We start from the raw sequence: 23,228 nt of genomic DNA on the forward strand, positions 1-23,228 counted from the left end.
TGTTACTGTATCTATAATTTTGTACAGTATCATAGGCTAATTCTACAATACAGTGTCTCATATGACACCTGTATTAGGCTATAACCTTAAACCTAACATTAACATAAAATAGCATCACATGTGATATACATGTGATACTGTATATAGAATGTTCCTATGATACTGGCTATATAATAGCACATATGTGGATATAAAGTACAGAGAATTGAGTTGTACTTTACTTTCAAGCTGTTAATTGCATTTCCTTATCATTTTCAAAAACAAAAGGGGTCAGAAGTACGAATTATAATTAAACTAAATAAAGTAAATGGTTGGCTACACTTTAATCAGACAGTTCACAGAGTAAGAGTGACGCCTGTCTAACGGGCGGATGAATCGATATAAAAGAACCGATTATGGAGGACAATATGATGAAATGGATGACTTTGATTACCTTTATCTAGATAGGAAATCCAATAGCCTATTAACAAGTATAGTAATGATATAGGGAATAATAGAAAATTACAAAGGTATAATTTACAGATAAAACATCGCTTTAGAAAACAACTATTTCAATACTATTATTAGCCTATAATCTACTCATGTACAGTACAATTGTGATGGACAGTCACACAATTCCAAATGTACTGCTACAGGTAGTACCCCACCTCACAGCAATCTTTTAACATTTGTAATGTTATAATTTTTCCATCTACTAAAAATTTCTGAGCATCCACTCCATAGTCGCAGTTGGCCCTTAAGCTCTGTCTACACTATCAAACTAGTTTGACAAAGAAAGTGTGATGTATCCAAATACGGTAGTGATATTCCCAAATATGGTAGTGATATGACATCATATGGGCACATTATTTTGTCACATAAAGTTTGATAGTGTAGACAGAGCTTAAGGGTAATTTCAGCACATTTTACAATATTTCAAAATCCTGAATCCACTTAAGCATTTTTGAAGCAATTAGAATGCCTAGAAATATACAAATATTATTCATACATAATATCAATATTAATGTAATATTCAATAACCTTGCAAATTTAATTGGCTTTCATATCATAATTTACATTAACAGCCGGATGCAGGTAAAACGAATGAGTTATCGATATTTGCTCTAAGCAACAACATTTTTAAGGGCTTTTTTTTTGGTCAGAAAAGTTTTTAAAATGTCATTTTTGCAGATACATTATAGAGAATTGTTAAAGATATACTGTCCACTGAAAAATATTTTGTTCATATGTCATTTTAATGTCACATAATAAAATATTCACTTTGACAACAAAAAATGGATCAAGAATAAAAGAGTTTTTGATTTTGTCTGTTTGTGATATAATATTTTTAAGGTTTTTTTTTTTAAAGTGAATAACTTTATTAAAACTACAGAATTTAAAGTCTGATTTTATTAATCTTTATTTTTCAAGTTTTTGGGAGACAATACATCTTTAATTTGACAAAAATAACCATCAACCATAATAATGTTTACATGAAAACTAATTGGCAATAAGCTGGCTGACCTTTGAACAACATTGATTAGGTTCATTTATTATCAGCCTCGTTAATTTCACATTAAATTCCTCTCATTGTAATTCCAATGGTTTCTAATCAACTTCGTTAGACCAGTTTAATAGTCACACTGTATGTTTTAACATGCTATATTGAAGATATATAACTGTAGGGCATAATATGAGTTCAAGAAATTTGGTACCGAGGCAGCCAGAATAGATAGTCATACAAACAACACAAGCGCTAAAATCAACAGATTCCTAGACATATGACAATATTTATCCAGTATCATAGGCAAATTCCATAATATAAATCACATGTGCTGCCTGTATCTTGGATGGTTAGGTTAATTAGGTTAGAGTCTATGATATAGTAGCAAACATCAACTGGCTAAATTAGGAGAATTACACCCATAACCATAATATTGAAGAAAAAAGAAACAGATTTTCAAATCTCAATTATCATAATGTTACAATATAAATAATATTATCTACCTAATTCTGAAATCTTTCTTCATAAATTCATTACACAAATATATGCCAACTGATTTAATTTACTGTAACTGACAAAATCAACAAACTCGGTCAAGCATGACAGATCATAATCAATTTGTCTATAACTCGTATTGATTTGTATTGATTAGGTTACAGTTTAAATATAATTAGCTAGAAGTGAATCTGGGTAAATTATCTGTAATAGACAAATGAATATGGAAATAACTAATTATAAAATATTCGTCTAAGTTATGTAATTTAAAACAATATGGTGGATATATTACTCATAATAGATGAATATTTGTTATCCAAAGGCCAATTACTGGAAAAAAATTAAAATGCTGTTGGTATCTGTGGCCAGATCAAATAAAAAATAAATAAATAAACTAGACATGAAACTCGTCACTTTGACGAGTTAGTTATCCGCACCACGACAAACGCCACGTGCACGTCATACGTTGGAATATTGCACACAGATAAAGATTATGGCATTATGACAAGAACTGAAGAATATGATATGCTGTTAGTGCTGAATTCTGTCAATTTGTGTCATATAGTATATACATGCAAAGAGTATAATCTGTATACATATTACATACAGTGTAGAATAGGTGAAATTACGGGACCCGCCATTTATTCCAATTTTTAACATGGCGACGGTATCAAAATGAAACACTTAAATAGCAATTTCTGGAGGAAATTATCTCAGGAACAACATATTAACGTGTAGAAGAAATTTGAATACGTAAAATATAGATGCGCACCCTTTTAAATGTGATGAACTATTACGCAAAATATGAAAATACGACTTTTTTTATTCAACTGGCCATATGATGACGTCACAACATCCGATTGGCAAAATGTTTACATGAATTCGTATCTACAATCCAATAGCTTCCAGAAAACGTTTTAATCGTGATTATCACATTTTATTCTTACGAGCTATTACAGATTAAAATTTACTGTAAAGATGAAATTAATGACCCACGTAATTAAAATTTTTAGGCACGATGACGTCATAAAAATTAAAATATTTTTATCTCATGCTAAAGAAAGTTGATTGACCTACACAATATATAAATTTAGGCGAAAAAGGAATACAGATAAGCGTGATGCGCTCCATTGAATGTGATGAGCAATAACGAAAGAGACAAAAATCCTATATTTTACATTCGTGTGGCCATACGATGACGTCACAATGTTTTTTTGGCCTTATCGATGCATGATCCGATATCTACAACTCATCAACTTCTAGATTTTGTAATAAAAATAAACGGTTCACGGTTTACTTTAGAAACTATGACTGTTTAAAAAAAGACATAATTTTGACGATTTTTTAAGCTTTTTCATAAAAAACGCGCACGAATTGTCTAATTCAACGTGTTCGTATGGCGTTATTTAAACTGGAAAAGGTCTAAATTGTTTTCAAAATTACTAGGAAAGACTTGAAAAATATAATTCAAGAGAAAAAAATATGTTTTTAACGCTACGTGCGCACCGCGTGCGTAAAAAATTGCGCGCCCGTGGGAATTTTTGACATGCTCAAAATGACAAGAAACGCATAAAAAGTTGATTAGAAATTAATTTTGCGCATTTTGAAATTTTAAATGCGCGTGCGCGCGTAACTTCTTGTGAAACATGCCATTTTTAATCCGTAGAAAGTTTGCCCCTGATATGACTTAAATTTTGTCAAAGTGTCAATACTAAATGACTTTTGGTTTTTAATCTATAATCAATCATTGAAATTCATAAAATTGCGCGTAAGTCACGTTGCGCAACTATGACGTCATTCAAAAATAGGAGGTGCACAACTTCACGTAAATGCCCATATGTTGTCAAAGTTATGAAATGTTATGTTTACACATTTTAGAGAAACGCGACTCACAAAAAGGAAGGAAGGATCCAAGAATAATACAGAAAAAAAATATTGATCCCATACAGTAACAAGGAGTTATCCGCTCTACCAAGCGGATAACTAATAAATAAAATCAAAATGATATAGTAAAACAGCCAGAGAAAAGAGACAAGTTTTCGGAAAACATTATTCCTTTGTCTGGGCTTAAGCCATGTCTACACTATCAAACTTTATCTGACAACAAAATGTGATGTGCCCATATATAGACATAATGATGTCATATCACTACCATATTTAGGCATATCGCTACCATAATTGGGCACATCACACTTTTTTTGTCAAACTAGTTTGATAGTGTAGACAGAGCTTTAAGCTTTATCTACACTATCAAACTAGTTTGACAAAAAAAGTGTGATGTGCTTAAATATGGTAGTGATAGGCTTAAATATGGTAGTGATATAAATAACATCATCATGTCCATATATGGGCACATCACATTTTGTTGTCACATAGAGTTTGATAGTGTAGACAGAGCTTTAGAATATTTGATGTGATGTAGAATGATTTGGAAACTTGACACACAGGCACTTGTGATTAGGATTTGGAGGTGTATAAGGATAATAAATTAATACAAAATATGAAATAAATATGAATCATCTAGTTATCATCAACGGCAAATAATAGTAATGGTAATATTTTTATTGAAGACTATAAAATAATTGGCAATGCATTGGTGACTCATGGCAACGACAAACCCAGGTGTGTCAATTATTATTTTTTTTTTCTTCAACAATGCATGTATGGTGAATGAATATAATATTAATTGTGACATATTAAAATAAATTACTTATGATATGAACAATATTTAAATATGAGGAAATGGAAAAAAAAGTTTAAATTTAAAAAGTGATGTTTGATATGGAGACATCCTACAACTAAGGGGGGGGGGGGGGAAGATGTGGATGTATGTTCGGATTTAATAGAGCAAAAGTAACTCAACATGGTAAAGTGGAATGATACTTGACTTGACCTTGACTTGAATTTCGTAGGTCGAATCTTTAAACTGAAAAAAGACTAATAATATAAATTGTTGAGAGCAATAAATTTTGTAGTAAAGAGTAAGCGTGGTGCTGGAATAATATTTGGTACAGTAATTACATTTTTTTACAAAATCAAACAAAATATATATCGTCTTAGCCTATGGCAATACATGGTTCTCTACAGTATTTATTGCCATGGAAATTTAATAAACTGCAATTTATCGGATATGTACAATAAGTAAATTGGATTAAATGGTCAAATACCTTGTAGAATGTATCTAGTTTCGACAATAACTGGACAATTGGATTATTATTGTACTGGTCAAATATTATTGCACTGGTCAAACACAAGTATGGATTTGGTAAGAATAGCCAGAGGTATACGAAATAAGTAGAGACTATAGTGAGGCTTGGGTTTAAAAAATGTACTGTATAGTAGCTGAAGAAGGAAGCGGAAAGCAAATACAAGAACACACCTTGAAAGAAAATATTCAATTTTAACGGTATAAAGTTCAACAAGGTTTTAAAACTGTATTTTCCTTTCTGTTTAATTTTCTATGTACTTTCAGTGGTATATTCAATACACATGTGCTGTTTACACAGTTGATAGGACGTAATCTTACAATACTTAAAGTATAAGACATTATTCAATCCTACCACATTTGTACAAGTTGAAAAGGACATTGACTGTATTAAGCATGTCCTGCTAACTGTTATTGGTTACATTTTAAAAATTACCATGTACAAATGATCGTTGATTTTATACTTTTGCAATCAAAACTAAACATAAACCATAGATTTCTTATGTCATAACAATCAAAAGTTGCATATAAGTATATAAACACATTTGTAAGATGTATTAGATATTTTAGATGTTGTCTCCCTGAACAAATTCTTTAAAAAAAATGTGTTAATGTCACATAATAGTTACAGTATAGTTTATAGCAAATATTGGATGGAAAACAAATTCACCAAATAAAACCACAAAATTAAAGAAAAAAAAAATCAACCGGAAACCCATTGTTTGAAAGTTAATAAGTTTGTGGTATAAACTTTACTTTATTTGTCTTTTTTTATGAGCGAAATCATTAATTTAACTAGCTTAAAACTACACAATTGCCTATTCAAAATGGCCTATTCAAAGTTTAATATTCATTTCTTTATTTTTCTTGTTTTTGGGTGACAAAACTGTATATTTTGTGCATGGAATTTTTGTTTCTGTAGATTCAATTTCAAATAAAGATTGAGAGAGGTTTTTTTTGTTAACAATATTCCTGAAGATGACATAATAAACGTCAAAAAAATTCAATCAATCATAATGCATTTCATAAAGTAGTCATTACTTTTTCTTACTTTAAATTTATAGATCTTTTGGTAATCATCAAAGTTATACATAAATGCTTATGGAGTTGAAAGTTGATTAATGAAACTAATGCATGGTTCTATTGCGATAAAAACATCTGAATAAAGCCAGTGGACTGTTGACGGTTTCATCGGGAATAATAACTATGATATACGATACATCATTGTGTCCGTTCTACGTGCTCATTGCTGGAAATATCATATTCAATATGTTCCTAATATGTCCATCTATCATAAATTGTGATATTATTAGAAATGGTTTTTATAATATCATGCTTTTATAACCAACTTTCAAAATACAATACTTTCTACTTGATCGAATAAAAGATATTGTTTTTATTTGCGCAATTTTAATTTCTAATATATTAATAATATCGCATAATATAAAACTTGCATAACAAATATAATGACACTGCATTATTCTTTAAAGGTTTTAATGCAGAGAAACACTAGTAATGTTTGCGGTGTGTATCTCCAAATTTCCTTAAAAACAAAGGAGGTAAGGGTTGAGAATATCTTGTTTCAATTTGTTTACAATCGTCTTTTCCAAAAGACGGTTCCAGTACAAAATTAGAAATTAACATAAGAAATTAAGTAACACAATTATAGGATAAACTAATACTACACCCTATTAAAGGAGAACTTAAGTGGCATCCCTAACCTACTAAATATTTTAATGATCATTTTTGTTTGTAAAGTGCTTAGAAAGGTAACATCCCCAGACACCAAACTCACACCTACTAAACGAGAACTTTTAAGGTGGCACCCTAACTAACAAACCTACGTAAGGACACATCCTTCAGGGGGAGGGCAGCCAGACCAGGCCATCCCTCCCTCCTCCCCCTCATAAACAAATTAAGCTCAGCCCTTCATTTCACCATTCACCCCTATTTCAAATTCCTAATCTACCAATAACATTTGATTTTATATTACATAATGGGAATTAATCTTATAGTTCTTTATGTGCGTGTTGGTATAATGAACACCACTACGCTTATTAGGCTTCTTATTGACACTGCTAACTGTCACATGATCAACGTTATTAACGCTATTGTTCTGAAATCATTTCACAAACTGCTCGTTGACAACACATGTTACAACAAACCTGATCTCTAATATCAGCATTATCGCCCATCAAAGGTTAGATACACAAATATTCTGGAAATAGTATACAGTCCAAAGTCTACATACATTATGAACTATTTTACTTTAATAAAGAAGTAACTTTTTCCTAATATCGTAATGGGTTATTTAATAGGGTCTATGATGATATGATGGATCTACTTGATATATCCAACAATAAGAATGTTGTCACACAACCACCTCTTAAAAATATCTTTAAAAAAGAGTAAAATAAAATATCAGAATCACAAAAAAACAGAGAACTGATTATAGGAATCGCACAGGCGCTTGAATAAACCTCTGTTAGTTAAATTGATACAACGAAATGGAGGATTAAAAAGTCCTCGATTTCGGATACACCAAGTAGGTATAGTCCCAGGGTCAATATTAATTTTGTGGATATTTAGTGCATAGATACTATTATTCTTCACTCATGCTCTATTAATACAGAACACCAGAAGCAGATTTATGAATTATAAATAGGATATTTATCAGGAAATGTGTCTCATGCCTATCGTAAATGAATCGAATGGAAAACGAGGTGTACCCTTTTAGTCAATCCTAGAGTGTGCTCCATTTAGTTGTTTGTACATTACTGTTATTTGTTAAGTTATCTATGTTTTTATTCTCCAATAATCCCAATTTATGACAGTAAAAACATGTTGAACTTAAAATACACTACAAAAATCAGCTGTAATCATATTGAAATTGTTACAATAGATAATTTTGAGATATTAAATCTAGAGAATCAAGTAAAAGTGGGTGGAAATACCATAATCTGACAAATGAACATATGGTACCAGTTTGACAGTTCGTCCTCCAAATAACCTTATCTAATCTAAACCATTATGTCCATCCATATATGACATGACAAAGTGGAAATGTCAGAAATCCACAAACAGATATTATTACAAACACAGTTATACTATCGCAATATTACTAAATATGGCATATAATTGTACTATTGCAAGCAGTAATAGCATCTATTAATGTTATACATGCAGGTAATAAAAACTGTGTTTTTTTACTTTTTTCGCACGCAAACATATGTACAGTATACAATGTCAACATTAATGTTTATGTTTTTTTTATTGTTCATTACGTTTCAAAGGTCAAAAAGGTCGTAAACATTAGATTATTTCATAATTTTGTTACTAAACCGAAACCACTGAAGGAAAATATAATATATTGTTTCCTCCATGTCAAAACTAATATAGATTTGTTTATCTTTAATATTTTTAAAATATTCCTTATAAAATATGATATTTTGTTATTAGCTTAAAAAATAGTTATTTCTACTTAATTGAACATTTTTAACTAAGTATATTTTAAAGCCTCTCTAATACCTTATAAAAAGTTATTTCTATTAAATTGAACATGTTTAACTAAATATCTCTCTTTTATCTCTCTTTTCCCAAAAACAGATCCGTAAATAACAGAAAATGTTCCTATGGTCCTAAACAGCTCAAATGTTTTCCTATGTAAACGGAATTATGAAACCAGACTTTCCAGAATACCAAAAATTCAGGCCATTGCAAAGAAGACCGGTTTAATACAGAGAGATATGACTGTATAAACATTCATATCCTACAAATATAATAACAATCTTACTAAATATTTCAACTTACTTTCTGTACAATGGTACTTGATATATCCAACAATATAAAGAAGACCAAGTTTAAAATATTGTCACACAACCACCATGAGCTAGCTGCTCGGTGGGATCAATTAACTCCAGACTCAAGTGTGGTTAAGAACAAACTAAAACACCTCACACTGTTTTCACAATTGTTCCCGGTTTAAAGATCACACCGACCTTTGACATTGAAAACAAACGTAACATAGATTTTGAACGTGGCTCATCAAGCAAACAAGTGATGTAAATATTATACAAGTCTGACTGGCTCAAACTCCTAACCCATTATCATCAATTCGATGCTTCACGCTTCATCGATTTTATTGTTCAAACTACTGATGACATCATATCTATTTTTAGATATCAAGTTCGATATCTGTAATCTCACTTGTTAATATAATCAAGATTGACTGAGGAGGTAATTACAAACAGATTAATTAGAATTTATTTAAAAAATAATGTTTGAAAAATGATTCAAGCATAACTAATTTTTTTCTAAATAATAATGAAGATATAAACTTTTGATAAGCACGATAAAATGATTCTGGAGGCTCCGTTGTCGTCGGGTCATTATAATCAGTTTTGAATTAGAGCAATCAATTTGTGTTATAGTATACTACAGGTCAAATGTCTTTGTTTAAAAACACTCTAGCTTTCTAATGGAGGATGAATATTAATATTTATTAATAAAAAATAGATATTAGTGATGGCCAAGTAGGATTAGCTGCACACAGATGTAGAGACAGTCTGGCGGGCAGCTTAATCCACTCCAATATAACATATTGGTATCTATCATAATATAGTAAATAATTTATTTTTTTTAAATAATTTTAATTTATTACTTCTTTCTTCCTGGTTTCCCAAATTCTGGATCTTCTCCTTTTCCTTGATTACTCATCAATACATGTGAAAGGGACTTTAAGCTTCGAAAGAATTATCTCTTTTCAATAATATATAATTTTAAAAATAACTTGCACATAAAAAATATTGACTCAATGTGTAGGGGAGATGCAAAGATGTATTTAGATTTAAAGAGATGGATGGTATAAAGAAAGTCTGGTTGGGAACAAACATAATTTTCAGTTATCCAGAGTTTCTTGGTGCTTTGTTAAAAATAAAATGAGGTTTAATCTGGGTGGACTACTACTGAAGTTGAGTGGGTAGTGAGATGATCAGAAAATTGAAAAAATTCATCCCAACAAAGATATTAATAGTCCGGAAAGGAAATTTCGCTTTTCCCTGGTAAATGGAAATATAGATTTAGTTGATGAAAATATATACCGAAAGACAGGGTATAGTCCCAGGGGCTTAGTTATGAAATTAAAAGATGGGATTGTACTTGAATTTCACTGTTGGAATTTACTGATATCTTGTATATTTGAATTAAGATTAAATGGGGGAGTGGAATTGCACTCAAACATGGGTTTATACCCGGTCATACGATATATGTTTGAAAGCAAAGGATAATGGTTAGAGTAAATATTTTGGAGTATTCCTTTAAATGATAATAAACAACAGAATACGAAAATTGTGAAAATAATTATTAATAGAAACAAAATATGTCAAATAATGAAATCTAATATTACAATTTAAATTTAATAATCATAACCAAAATATTGATATAATTCACCCGGCTTGACACTACTTTATCGACCGACTTAAACTTGAAATTTTCAACCAATTGTTTACATATCATTATCAATTCGTCATGAACTACAAACAACGACTCTGTGCTCTCATTAAATAAGCTCCTAAATGAAGCGGACAATCCGTACGAAATTGACTGGAATATATTCGGAATAATTGACTTCTCCCGGGATGTTCGTCAAAAGTGAACGGATACCAGATATACTTATCGCAATTGGAGTTTATAAAGCAGAAGAAATTTTATAATTAATAGGTTTTTATTAAATACCTTGATATCAATTTCATTCATTAATAATATTCTAATATCCAGTTAGTATAATCAATATATAATTTAACTGTTTGACCTTTAAAAAAATAATACATACATAATGTAATTTAAAGAATGAGGGCAATTCAAAGGAATAAATAAGTATGGAACAAACATTCCGGAGATTAAATTATGTTTGATCAAAAGGGTTATAATAATACACATTTATTAATGAAATTAAATAATTAGGGAAACATTTAAAATGAATAAATAAACATGGAACAAATATTCTGCAGATTAAATTATGTTTGATCCAAGGGGTTAGAATAATACACATTTATTAATGAAATTAAATAATTAGGGAAACATTTAAAACGAATAAATAAATATAACATTTGTATTATTATATCAAGAAAATTCAATCAATTATTCAACTGGTATTAATGTAAATCTTTATAGAAACATTTGAAAGGAATAAATAAATAAATGTGAAATTCATAAATGTTAATATTGTATCTAGCAATTTAGTTGAATCATTGATTAAAGCAGTAAAAAAAAAATAAAAAAACTACTTTACTTTTAGAATGTATGAAACTGTATTACTACTAGGGTACATTTCTGAACAACACACATATTATGTAACTTGTATTTGTTTTGTTAGGTGAATTTATCTTTGCTGTGTTTTTATTCTGTGTATTTGTATCTCACTTGTTCTTATTATTTTTTGTAAAGGGCCAACTGAGACAAGTTTACTTCTAGGTTGGTCTTCATTTTATGCTCTGTATTATTTGTATAGCATTTGATGAAATAAATGTTTGTTGAATTTGAATTTGAGAGGAACACACGATTTCTATGCATATTGTATTTATATGCAAATGACATAAATGGAAATGCTGCCACTAATAAATGTTCTTGTAATATAATCAAAATTAATCTTTCGATTGAAAACATTCATGAATACTAAACATTAGGAAAATTAATCTAAAAAGATGAATACGGTATTAAATGTTCAGTTTTATGTAAATACGAAAAATGAAGGTTCTGTAAGAAACATTTTAAATGTCAATGTTTAATTTTAATTCAGAACGATACATGCTAAGGTCGTGTCTCAAAATGATACCAACAAAATTTGAAATCAATAAAAACACCACAAGGCATTTAATCGTCAAACAGAATGTTCTTAATTTTAAAGACGACACGTTTCGGAAATGCTAGATCCAATTATTGGAATAAACCTTCTAAAACAATTGTTAATATGATGAAAAGTATACATGGCCTTATTTGGTAGGAAAACAACAGATAAATAATGTTATTAAGATTTTTTTATTAAAGCTTTTTGTATTTAATCGGTTGACATGTTATGATTATAAAATGCAAATAATGATTTATTAGATAAAATGTAATTAGTACCCAAAAAAAACTGATGTTATATCACCATGGTAACAATGACATAACTAGTAAACCTTTCAATGTACAAATTATTATAAATGTTGAATGTATTCTTCACTAAGAGAGACTAATTAATATGGCCTCAGGAATCGGTGACTAATTAGAAATGATCTTAATCATACTAATAATCTATTAAGGCAAAACACAATTATAAAATAGTTTGTTATGGAAAATTACGGATAGAAATGTCTATAGAAAACTTCTATTCAGCTGTACAGCAAAATGTACTAATTTGGCTGTGCTAAAAGTAAACCAGTCTGTTCCATTTCAAATAAAAAAAAAAAAATAAAAAAATAAAAAAATTTGTTTAAAGTCTGTTCCATTTCATCTGTAGAGGGCAGCACATAAAAACAGAAAGTTCTTGTTTGCTTTTTGTAGAGGGCAGTAAATAAACTCCAAGTAATGTGACAATAGGCTGATCTGTCTGGTCTGTTTTGAGCAGATCTAGATCCTCAGTCTCCTAGTTATTGCTACCTGAACATTTTTAGATCTTTTTCAACAGATTGAGCTGCTTTCATGCAACCAGCTAAATATGCCTAATGTTTATTAGTTTTTGAGAACCTTGCATTAACAGTATCAAAATATTAGGATAATAGTAAATAATTTTCCAGATTGAAAACAATAATTTAAACTTACTCAGATTGGGGGCACTTTGCATCTTGTTGGTGTTACGCTTAAAGATTCCTTTTCCGAAGGAGACCCTGGTTTTGTTCCTCTTCATCCTCTCTGGTGTCGTTGGTTCAGAATGATGGACGTCCAGAAAGTTACGTGTCTTTGGTGAGGGCAGTGTGCTATAGACTCCAGCTGCTGAATACTATTTCCACAATAGTAAAAAACAGATTCAAATAAAGTGGTATAAAAGTATGAATAATCCAAAATTAGAATGCCATTTCATTTCTTATCGTAATTTAATTATGGTTCAGATAATAAACTAAAAGGTATACCGTAAATCTTCTAAGAGTAACCCACACTCTAATAGTAACCCACCTTATAAGTCAATCTCTAATAATAACCCACTACTCTAATAGTAACCAATGGGGGTTAATATTAGAGTCACAAAAACTTATGATGCAGTCGTATTTTGAAAATAAGGAGATAATGCATGTTGATCTCAGGAGTGAGGGAGGATTGAGTGCTTTTCAGTTTACGAAATAAAGTTAGAGTTCAACCAAATTTGTTTATTCGTACTGTTTTATTATTTTGCTATGAGTTGCTGACCGGAAAAGTTGGGGGTGGGCTACTATTTTCAGGTGCCTAATTTAAGATTAGTAATAGTAACCCACTAGTCTAATAGTAACCCCTCTTCTAATAGTAACCCATCCTAAAAAACAATCAAAGAATAATAACCCAGGGTTACAATTAGAAGATTTACCATATGCTAAAATGACACTATTATCCGTAACTACACCTACATTATTTGATAGATGATGAGGTCTTTTCATATTGTCCATGCTAGAGGATCGTACTTGCTGACCATACTCCTCTTCTTGACTAATAATATCCAGAGTTCGTGGCCGAATCAGACCATCGTCAGAGACTGGGGGCGGTATTGGTGCGTTGATTGGTGTTGATGTAGCGCTTGGTCCAGCGAGGTTGATGTGTAGCGTAGCTTGATGCCGCTCCTGAAAAATGGAAATGACAAACCATGTTAGAGAATACCACTGTTTTATAGGGGTTTTCAAAGTTTTGGTTATTTTTCAAGTTATGTTCTCATTTCAGAGTGGAGAAGGTCTATGTTGGTTTATCCAGGTAAGTTCAGCATCAAAGTAAATAAAAAACAAAATCATTTCTTAATGGTTCTTACAGGCCTTAAAAGACCTTCACACCAGCTGTTCCAGCACGGTTCCGGAAAATCAAATTGAACGTCACTGAAAACATTCACGTTAACTTCATCTAATGACCCCTCAATAATTGAAGAGATTACCAACAATATTACCTGGTCCCTGATGGTTTCATCTTGGTCTAAATTGCCTGCTGAGCTGACCGATGGACTGCTGTCCAGTTGCAGTTCTTCCTCCTCTTGCAAGTCCAGTCCTTTTTGGCTACCCTGTGTCGTAAGTACCATTTCTTGTTGAATGCGTTTGTAAGAATTGATGCTTTGCCGAAGCTCCTCAATTTTCATCTCCTAGAGTGAAAAAAAAAAAGAAGTTTAATTTGCTTGTCATCATTTATTCAATTTCTGGTAAATACATTTAGACATAAATGGAAAGGAAGATCAGGTGTTGGTCAACGTTCCAAAAAAAAAAATACAGTGGAACTCCTATTAAAGGGGATTCCTTCAGGACCCAATAAATGCATAATAGTTGTAGCCTGAATAGAGGGTTGACTGTAATGTTATGATAAACATTATACATGCATAACCTTTCATTTCATAATTTAGTAATATAAAAATTGTCTCCAAATGCAGCCTCCCCATCTATGCAAGAAACCACCATTACCATCACACCCTCATGCCTATCATTTATTTCATCTGAACAGTTCCTAAAGATCTGTCAACACTATCAAACTTTATGTTACAAAAACATATGATGTGCCCATAAATGGACATGATGATGTCATATCACTACCATATTTGGGCATATCACTGCCATATTTGGGTACATCACACTTTTTTTTGTTAAACTAGTTTGACAGTGTAGACAGAGCTTTAGGGAACCTACCTTCTCCTCATTGGCAGACATTAATGACTCAACTGCTTTTTTCAATTTAATTGCCTCCGCATCTAAATTTTTAAAAAACCCAAAAACCAGAAGTTAATTACACAGTTTCATTATCAATATTAGTAATAACAAAACATCCCTGGGTTATTAAATTATACTAAACATATTTTAATTAAATTCCAGTTAATATACCATATTTTACTAACACATGTTATACAAAATCCACAATTGTTCTCAGTACTCTTTGTGTGTAATTTTACCTGTATCTCTCAGCCCATTCAATTTTGCTTCCAAATTTTTAATTTCATTCTATGGAAGAAATAAGATATTGAAAATGTAAAAAATAATTAAATAAACGTGCAATCAAATATTAAATTAGTAAATAAAATATCTAATAAATTAACGTCAATCAAAAAAAATATTTCAAAGATAATTAGTAAATTAAATTATTTAAAAACTAAATACACATACATTGATTTCAACATTATTTAATATTTTAGTGAAAAACAGACTTTATTCAAAGCTCTAACAACATGCATATTTTTTTTTTAATGAAAAGTTAAATTAAAAGTGTTGAAATCCTCATTTTAGACACCCCTATATATATATTGTCACATAAAATTTGCCAAAATGGAAATGCTTTAAAACACAGTAAAAAATTAAAATAAACATCTGTTGCAACAAACAATATTTTTGTTAATTGAAAAAATTAAAAATTAATAATAATAAACGTCACTGGATATGGACTCCCACTCACTAACGTCAATGGACACTAAAACGTCATCATTAATTATTGTTCACGTTGTTTACGCTTCATGATTGGCTTCTTTAACGACTGATACAGATTAATAATCATTTAAAATTTAAATGACTATTTTTAGTTCGTTCATAATTATAGATTATGAATTTCATAATTATTATTATCCTAATATATTTTATGGTATGGATTTTGGTAAACTTTGAGTTTATGGTGGTTTGGGAAAATTAATAAATAAATTTAAACAAACATCAAAATACTTTATACGGTGAGAAAATAAATTTAATTCTAAAAAATCAAAAATATCATATATGCAAAGCAAGCTGGTTCATATAAATAAAATAATTATGCAAAATCAAAAATATATATAAAAATCTCAAACCATGCGGTTTATGTTGACATTCAAATAATAAAGAATAGGGGTTGGTAAATAGAATTAAGTTTATTATATAAAATGATTCTAATATTAGTGGAAGTTTATAAATACACATATCTATTATATCTGTCATACCACAGAAGAAGAAAATACTTTTGATTGATATTATTATTAACTTATAAGATGAAATGTTGCGAGTGTAATGTCTCTAATGACAAATATCTGATTTACAAATGCAATGTGATATTGTAGCATAGCTTAAATCCGTGACAAGCAGAGGAAGGAGAAAATCAAGGGGCAGGCTCTTGCGAACTTGTAAATTTAAAACGAAATCTGTATCGAAATTGTTCTATTTCGCTATGGGATATTTTCCCAAAGAGCCTGCCTCCAAATAGCATGTAGCAATAAGCAAATTGCTATTTATAGAAAGCGCTATATTGTTCAAATTAAAAGCATCTTTTATAAAATTAATTTTCAATGTGTGTTCACACAGTAAATTTCCACTCCAAATGTAAACTCCTGTTCACATGGAAAAATTATTTTTGAATGACATAGCACTTTCTAAAATAACTTTCAGAAGAGGTATATAGCAGGCACATCACACGCTACTGAACAATCCACCTAACAACGCAACTTACATAGGCCTGCACGGACCTAGTGCGAAACTCGGAAGCATCCTTTTGAGTTCGTACAAGTTTAACCTTAGAGGGCGACACAGTGTAATGTAAGTAAATATTAATATGGATATAAATAATTGGGATAAGCATTAATTGATGTAAATTTCTGATTTAAATAATCGGTGTTAAATTATCAACTTAGAAACATAGTAAGGAATTTAAATAATAATTGAAAGATTAAAAACAAGATAATTGAAAGATTGTGATAGCTATGATGATTAGAATGACAGAAAAGAATCAATGACTACAGGAGGTAAGCGAATGAATGATAAATAAAAACAAAATGAGGGCGACAGACAATGGCACTACAGTATGACTCATGCAAACAAACAATTTATCGGCACCAACAAACAAACAATTTATCGGCACCAACAAACAAACAATTTATCGGCACCAACAAACAAACAATTTATCGGCACCAACAATCAAATAATTTATCGGCACCAAAAAACAAATAAAACGGTATTATTTGATAACAATTGGATGCTTTCTATTGCTATTCTATAAATTCTAAAATTCTATAAAAAGTAAAAAAACAGACAAAAACAGTATTGAGTTCAGAATAATGAACTACAAAAACACAGTACTACTACAGGGCCAAAAGTACATTGCACGGAACACGCAGAAAGACACATAAATGGCTTATTGCATTATAGAACAATCTATGATGTGAATGAAATTTTATTAAAGATCAAATCAAATTAAAACATTTTAATTATATCTATATTCCTTGTTTGTTTGTTTATTATAATTTCTAATATGTGCTAATAAATGTATCTAGATAAATTTTGGATGAAAAAAAAACAAATGTCCACTATCGTAATTAAACGGTTTTGTTCGTCTGTTTGTGTTCCTCTTAATTACATATTAGGCGTATGACTTTATTTGTGGTAAGTAAAAGCCAGACAGAAAAACAAAGTTGAGGAGGTTAGGGCATCAAAAATAGCAGACATGATTTGTTAGTGAATGAGAACATGATATTAGTGTCAGCGCTACGGTTGTAATTGACTTTCTGCTACACATTTACAACATTTAAAAGTACATATCTGCAAAGGGCATTGCTAGAATTATGCAGGGTTACAGAGACACTAATCTATCATCACTGTATCACTAGAATGCTCTGTATTTACCAGACAATAATCTATCACTAGAATTCACTGTACATTAATTTGGGTTACAGAACTTTCTGGACAATAATCTATCACCAATCTATTACTAAAATGCTCTGTATTTACTTGGGTTACAGAACTTTCTGGACAATCTATCACTAACATTCTCTGTGTATTAACTTGGGTTACAGAACTTTCTGGACAATAATCTATCACCAATCTATCACTAGAAAGCTCTGTATTAACTTGGGTTACAGAACTTTCTGGACAATCTATCACTAAAATGCTCTGTGTATTAACTTGGGTTACAGAACTTTCTGGACAATCTATCGCTATAATGTTTTATTACAATTTCTAAATTTGTAAAAAATGTTTGACGTCTATATAGGATATGGTACTGTTCTATCATTTTTCCTTCTGGAAAATACATGGTGAAAATATGGATGTAAAAAGCTTTTAATTTATTCTATTCCTATGGTTGTCTGGTAGGTCAGAGTTCAAAGTAAAAAATGAATGAAAATAAAATACCATGCAAAATATATATATTGAAAGATATAAAAATAAAATATGTGATATAAATGATGTGGTATAATCTGTTAGTGTTTGACTCAGAATTAAGAAACCAAGAGTAAATGGAAATGAAATGAAATATTTATATGATACAAATATAACTATTTAAGCACTATATTTCTACAAAGGGGGATGGAAAGGCGTGGGTTGAGAGGGGGAGTGGTTGAGAAGAAGAGGATGTCGGGGAGGAAGAGGAGAGACACATGTTCCCATCAGAATTCATCAATGTAAGTAATGAATATATACAAAGACTGCTTGTGGACATGGATTTAGTTGTAGAGTATTTCTAACTGTTATTCTAATGGTGATTGGGATGATGTGTTTATTTTTATCAGTCAATTTAAAATTAAAACAAAAAATGGATGGATAATTTTGTAGGCTGTATCTGCTCACCTGACTTATCATGTATTTCTCTTGCCATTCATTGGCTTCTGTATGTAAATCATTGATGTTAAGCTTAAGAATGTAAAAAATAAATCGAAAATCATAGTTAAAATCAAGAAAATAGATTGTGCACTATTAAAAACATTAGAAAGAGAACTGGTTTATAAATCAAATAAAAGTAATAAATTAAGAAGAATAGAGAAGATTAATTTATACATATTATGTTGATATTTTATCGATATATTCCATCAGTAAGAATAAAAAAAGTTTATAGGTTTTGTTTATTATCAATAGGCATTTATTTATTTTCTATTTCAACATAAATTACTGAGGGTGTCCATTCCAGGTCCCTCGCAGGGGAGCTGATATTCAGAGGCCCTGATATCCAGGGGTCCTGACATCCAGGGACCTGATATCAAGGGGCACTAATATACAAGAGCCCTGATATCAAGGGGCCCTGATATTCAGGGGCCCTGATATCAAAGGGCACTAATATACAAGAGCCCTGATATCAAGGGGCCCTGATATCCAGGGGCCCTGATATCTAGGGGCCCTGATATCTAGGGGCCCTGATATCCAGGGGCCCTGATATCCAGGGGCCCTGATATCTAGGGGCCCTGATATCAAGGGGCCCTGATATCCAGGGGCCCTGATATCTAGGGGCCCTGATATCTAGGGGCCCTGATATCTAGGGGCCCTCTTTATCCAGAATCAATTAAAGCAACTTTTGCCAGCTACTGAATTACACTTACAGAGTTTTTTTAATGTTTCCAATTACATTCCAAAACAATTGAATTTTAAGATTCATTTTTAAATATTATTTCTCCTTTCATTACCTGTGCTGATTTGTACTTCTCCTGAATGGACTCATTTTCTTTCTCCATCCGAGAAGACTGAAAAATACAAAATCATTTTATTGAGAAAAACCTGTAATCTGTCTATATACCTTTTAACTAAAACTAGCAAGCACAATTTTACTATATAAATTTATCAAAATTGAGCAAAGTAGGCCTACTAGCCTGGTGACAGTAGTAATAACCTCTACTTGCTACTAAGCCAACTTCCTTTGTGGGTTATCAAACAATCAGTTCTAACATAGAGATATTACAGTTCTCTATCTTATCTCTATGATTCTAATTAGTTCCCACGTCAAGGCTTATTAAAAAAGATCTGCCCCAGACATTCTTTTAAATTTTATGATTATAGATTTTGTGTTTTTCATCCTGCCTAATAAAATAGTATGTAGACTTAAGTTCCACACCTAGTGAATTGGGAAATGAGAACAAAACGTCACGCCCAGATTATAGATGATTATGTTTATTACCTTGCTTTCTATAGCTTTTTCCTTCCATTCTGTCAGTTCTTGCTTAGCACCATTCAGTTGTAACTTTAAGCTTGTGATCTCAGCAATTAAGTCTAACTTATGGCTTTCCAGTGAATGCCTTAAGCTCATTTCCTAAAAAAAATTTTGGTAAAAATATAAAATAATATATTCAATCAATAATGTTGATGATAATAAGGATAAACATGATGATGATGATGATAGTCAGGATGAAACATGATCGAGATGATGATGATGATGATGATAATCAGGATGAAAAATGACTAAGATGATGATAATAATCAGGATGAAACATGATCAGGATAATGATGATGTTAATCAGGATGAAATATGATCAAGATGATGATGATAATCAGGATGAAACATGATCAAGATGATGATGATAATCAGAATGAAACATGATCAGGATAATGATGATGTTAATCAGGATGAAACATGATCAAGATGATGATGATAATCAGGATGAAACATGATCAAGATGGTGATAATGATGATGATGATGACAAAGATCTGATGAAGAAGATAAAGTTAAGGATAAGATAATAATGATCAAAGATACTGACAAAATTGATAAAAGATGATGATGACAACAGAAATATGACAATAAAAAGTACTATTACAATTTAAATTTGCATAAGAAAAATTGTGCAAAAGGTCAGATTTACAAACCGCAATTTAACATAAAACTTGACCCTGATATTAAGACACCGCCATTACAATCAACATGACATTGAAGTATGAATACAATATAGTATCTACGCCTGCATAAAATGAACTTCAATTCAATTCAATTCAATTCAAAGTAACATTTATTTTCTTCAAATAAACAGTATACAAAATTGTGTAAAGAAAGGTAATATGAATGAATGATTACCGATATTTACGAGCGTTGCAGATACGGATATAATGAACAATTCGGTTAAATCCTAACGAGTTAAATTCCTAATGCTTCCCATATCATATTACAATAAGTATCTTTGTTACGTAAACCATTAGAATCCAACCAGGTGTGTACATATTCTCCTAAGTGCCTTTGTCTTATCAGCATACAGCATTTTTAATTTTATACGGATCTGGTAGTGAGACTGAAACCTAAATTCAGGAATTGTTTAAAGGTTATCACTTTTATTGCTCTAGATTTATGAAGCATTATCTTTTTGTCGCTGTTACCATAAAAACCATCACATAACAATTATGTAAAAATAAATGTAGTAGTATTTCAAGAATCTTAGAGATAAAAACTGTTTTGACATCAATGCACTGCTTAATTATGGTGCAGAATCTAAAAATATAGTTATAATCATGGACAGGATCATTCATAAATTCTTCCAATCCTACAGTAGCTAAACTTCCATTTTCCAACCCATTTAAAGAAGTAACTTCCTCAAATTTATTAGATTTTCCCATCCACCCTAAACTTTTTTTGACAGAAATCCCTAAAATTATTGCTGAATCTTGTACACATACAGTAGTTTTAAAATGTACACATCAACATTGAATAGAGACGCAATCACCATTGTTGGGTTTGCTATTTTGTCCTTGTTAGCCTCCCTTACCTCTTTCATCTGACTCTCCTTCTGAGCAACCAATTTGTTTTCTTCCGAAAGTGTGAACTCAAGTTCGTTGATCTTTTCACTTTGAACTTCAACCTGATCAGTTAGAACGGCAACTTGTAGTAGAAGAGATTCCTTACCGGCTTCAAGTTTACGTATTTGGTCTTGTGTGTCTTTTATTCCGTTAGTCTAAAGTAAAAATTCAAGGAAAAAAATGTGTAAATAATGGAAATATTTATGATCAATCAAAACCAATATAATGACCTTTAATACTGAATTTAACCTATATCATAAGTTTCTCAATGTAGCTCTTTAACATAATATTGTATTTATATAAAAAGTTTTAGGAATGAAAATTTACTTTTATGCTGGTAGTGGTAGTATCAAATAAACATATAATATTTTAGAAGGGAATTTCATTTTCATCTAAGGAAGAACTTAAATCTTCAAGTTTCCTCCCTAAGTTCTACAGTATAGAGAGAGAAAGCGTATGTTTGTTTGTTAGAATACAAGTTTTTGCTACTGTGCGCATCCATCATGTGGTGCGTCAAAATGACTGGAATCGTACCGGGAAAGGTTTTAAGCTACATTTGGTATCGGGTACTTTCTTAATTGACAATGAATCACTTTACAAACCCTGAAGTTACAACCTCCCCCTTTTAAAATCCGCCCCTAGCTCAACAACTATTCTACTGTATAGTGTACTGTATACAGTATCAATCTTAGCAATGTGGTTAAGGTTTGTAGATGCGACAGCCCCTTGATATAAGAGTCAATATTAGATAAAGTACACGACACTCAATAGCCTACATTCCATTCATAATTAAAAGTGACTATCAGACTTGAGGGAAAGGAAACGAATTGTAGACGACACTTTGCAATGTGCATGTGTAGACAATCTGACAGATATGTATGCTACTGCTGCAGCTCTAGGCCTAGGAAAATAATCCAAGATTTGTTGAACCAAAAATAAAAAAAGCATATCTATGAGCAGACTACTCTAAGCCTAAAGTAGACATAATGTGGCATGTGTTGACTGAAAATAATGTCTACTGTATCCATGGGTAGACTAATAAAGAACATTCTATTCTATAGCAGTTGTAGTTTGATAAGATAAGTGGGCCCTGGATTTCTGCAACAGAGGTGTGCTGAAAAACTTGGGTGGGGTTGCCTAGGCTCCCAGGGATTAATGGGTGTGTGCAATCGTGCAAAAAAATGTGCTGATAAATTATATTCCTATCTTAAGTATTAATAGTTTGTAAAAGTGATTAACTGTATTTTTACTGTAATGTAAGGAAGAAGCACATGGCCCTAGCTGACTGAAGACTTACTGTTGAAATTGATTGTTGGGAATGGGAGAGAACACAAGTTTATGTTAGGAAATATCAAACACTTTTGAGGAAGTTATTAAAAAAACTGCATAAATCGAGGGCGTACATATATATTTTAAAATTTT

At 30.9% G+C, this 23,228-nt stretch overlaps 1 protein-coding gene across 19 annotated transcripts in view; it reads right to left on the reverse strand.

Moving 5' to 3' along the window:
• The window catches only part of LOC144848745 (liprin-beta-1-like), a 119,966-nt gene that overhangs the window by 34,137 nt on the left and 62,601 nt on the right, over positions 1 to 23,228 (reverse strand). For 17 of the 19 annotated variants that reach the window (XM_078705614.1, XM_078705616.1, XM_078705612.1 and 14 more), the window contains 10 exons: positions 21,776 to 21,961; positions 20,202 to 20,333; positions 19,714 to 19,770; positions 18,887 to 18,949; positions 16,776 to 16,838; positions 15,265 to 15,313; positions 15,005 to 15,066; positions 14,281 to 14,469; positions 13,757 to 13,966; positions 12,981 to 13,158 (listed from right to left, as the gene is read on the reverse strand). In XM_078705614.1, coding sequence (XP_078561740.1) covers positions 12,981 to 13,158; positions 13,757 to 13,966; positions 14,281 to 14,469; positions 15,005 to 15,066; positions 15,265 to 15,313; positions 16,776 to 16,838; positions 18,887 to 18,949; positions 19,714 to 19,770; positions 20,202 to 20,333; positions 21,776 to 21,961 — 1,189 coding nt within the window. The remainder of the gene's footprint in view (positions 1 to 12,980; positions 13,159 to 13,756; positions 13,967 to 14,280; positions 14,470 to 15,004; positions 15,067 to 15,264; positions 15,314 to 16,775; positions 16,839 to 18,886; positions 18,950 to 19,713; positions 19,771 to 20,201; positions 20,334 to 21,775; positions 21,962 to 23,228) is intronic. The other 2 variants (XM_078705618.1, XM_078705617.1) reach the window with 2 other exon arrangements.

Source organism: Antedon bifida, chromosome 7 (genome assembly GCF_963402885.1).
Source record: "Antedon bifida chromosome 7, ecAntBifi1.1, whole genome shotgun sequence".
NCBI classification, from domain to species: Eukaryota; Metazoa; Echinodermata; class Crinoidea; order Comatulida; family Antedonidae; genus Antedon; species Antedon bifida.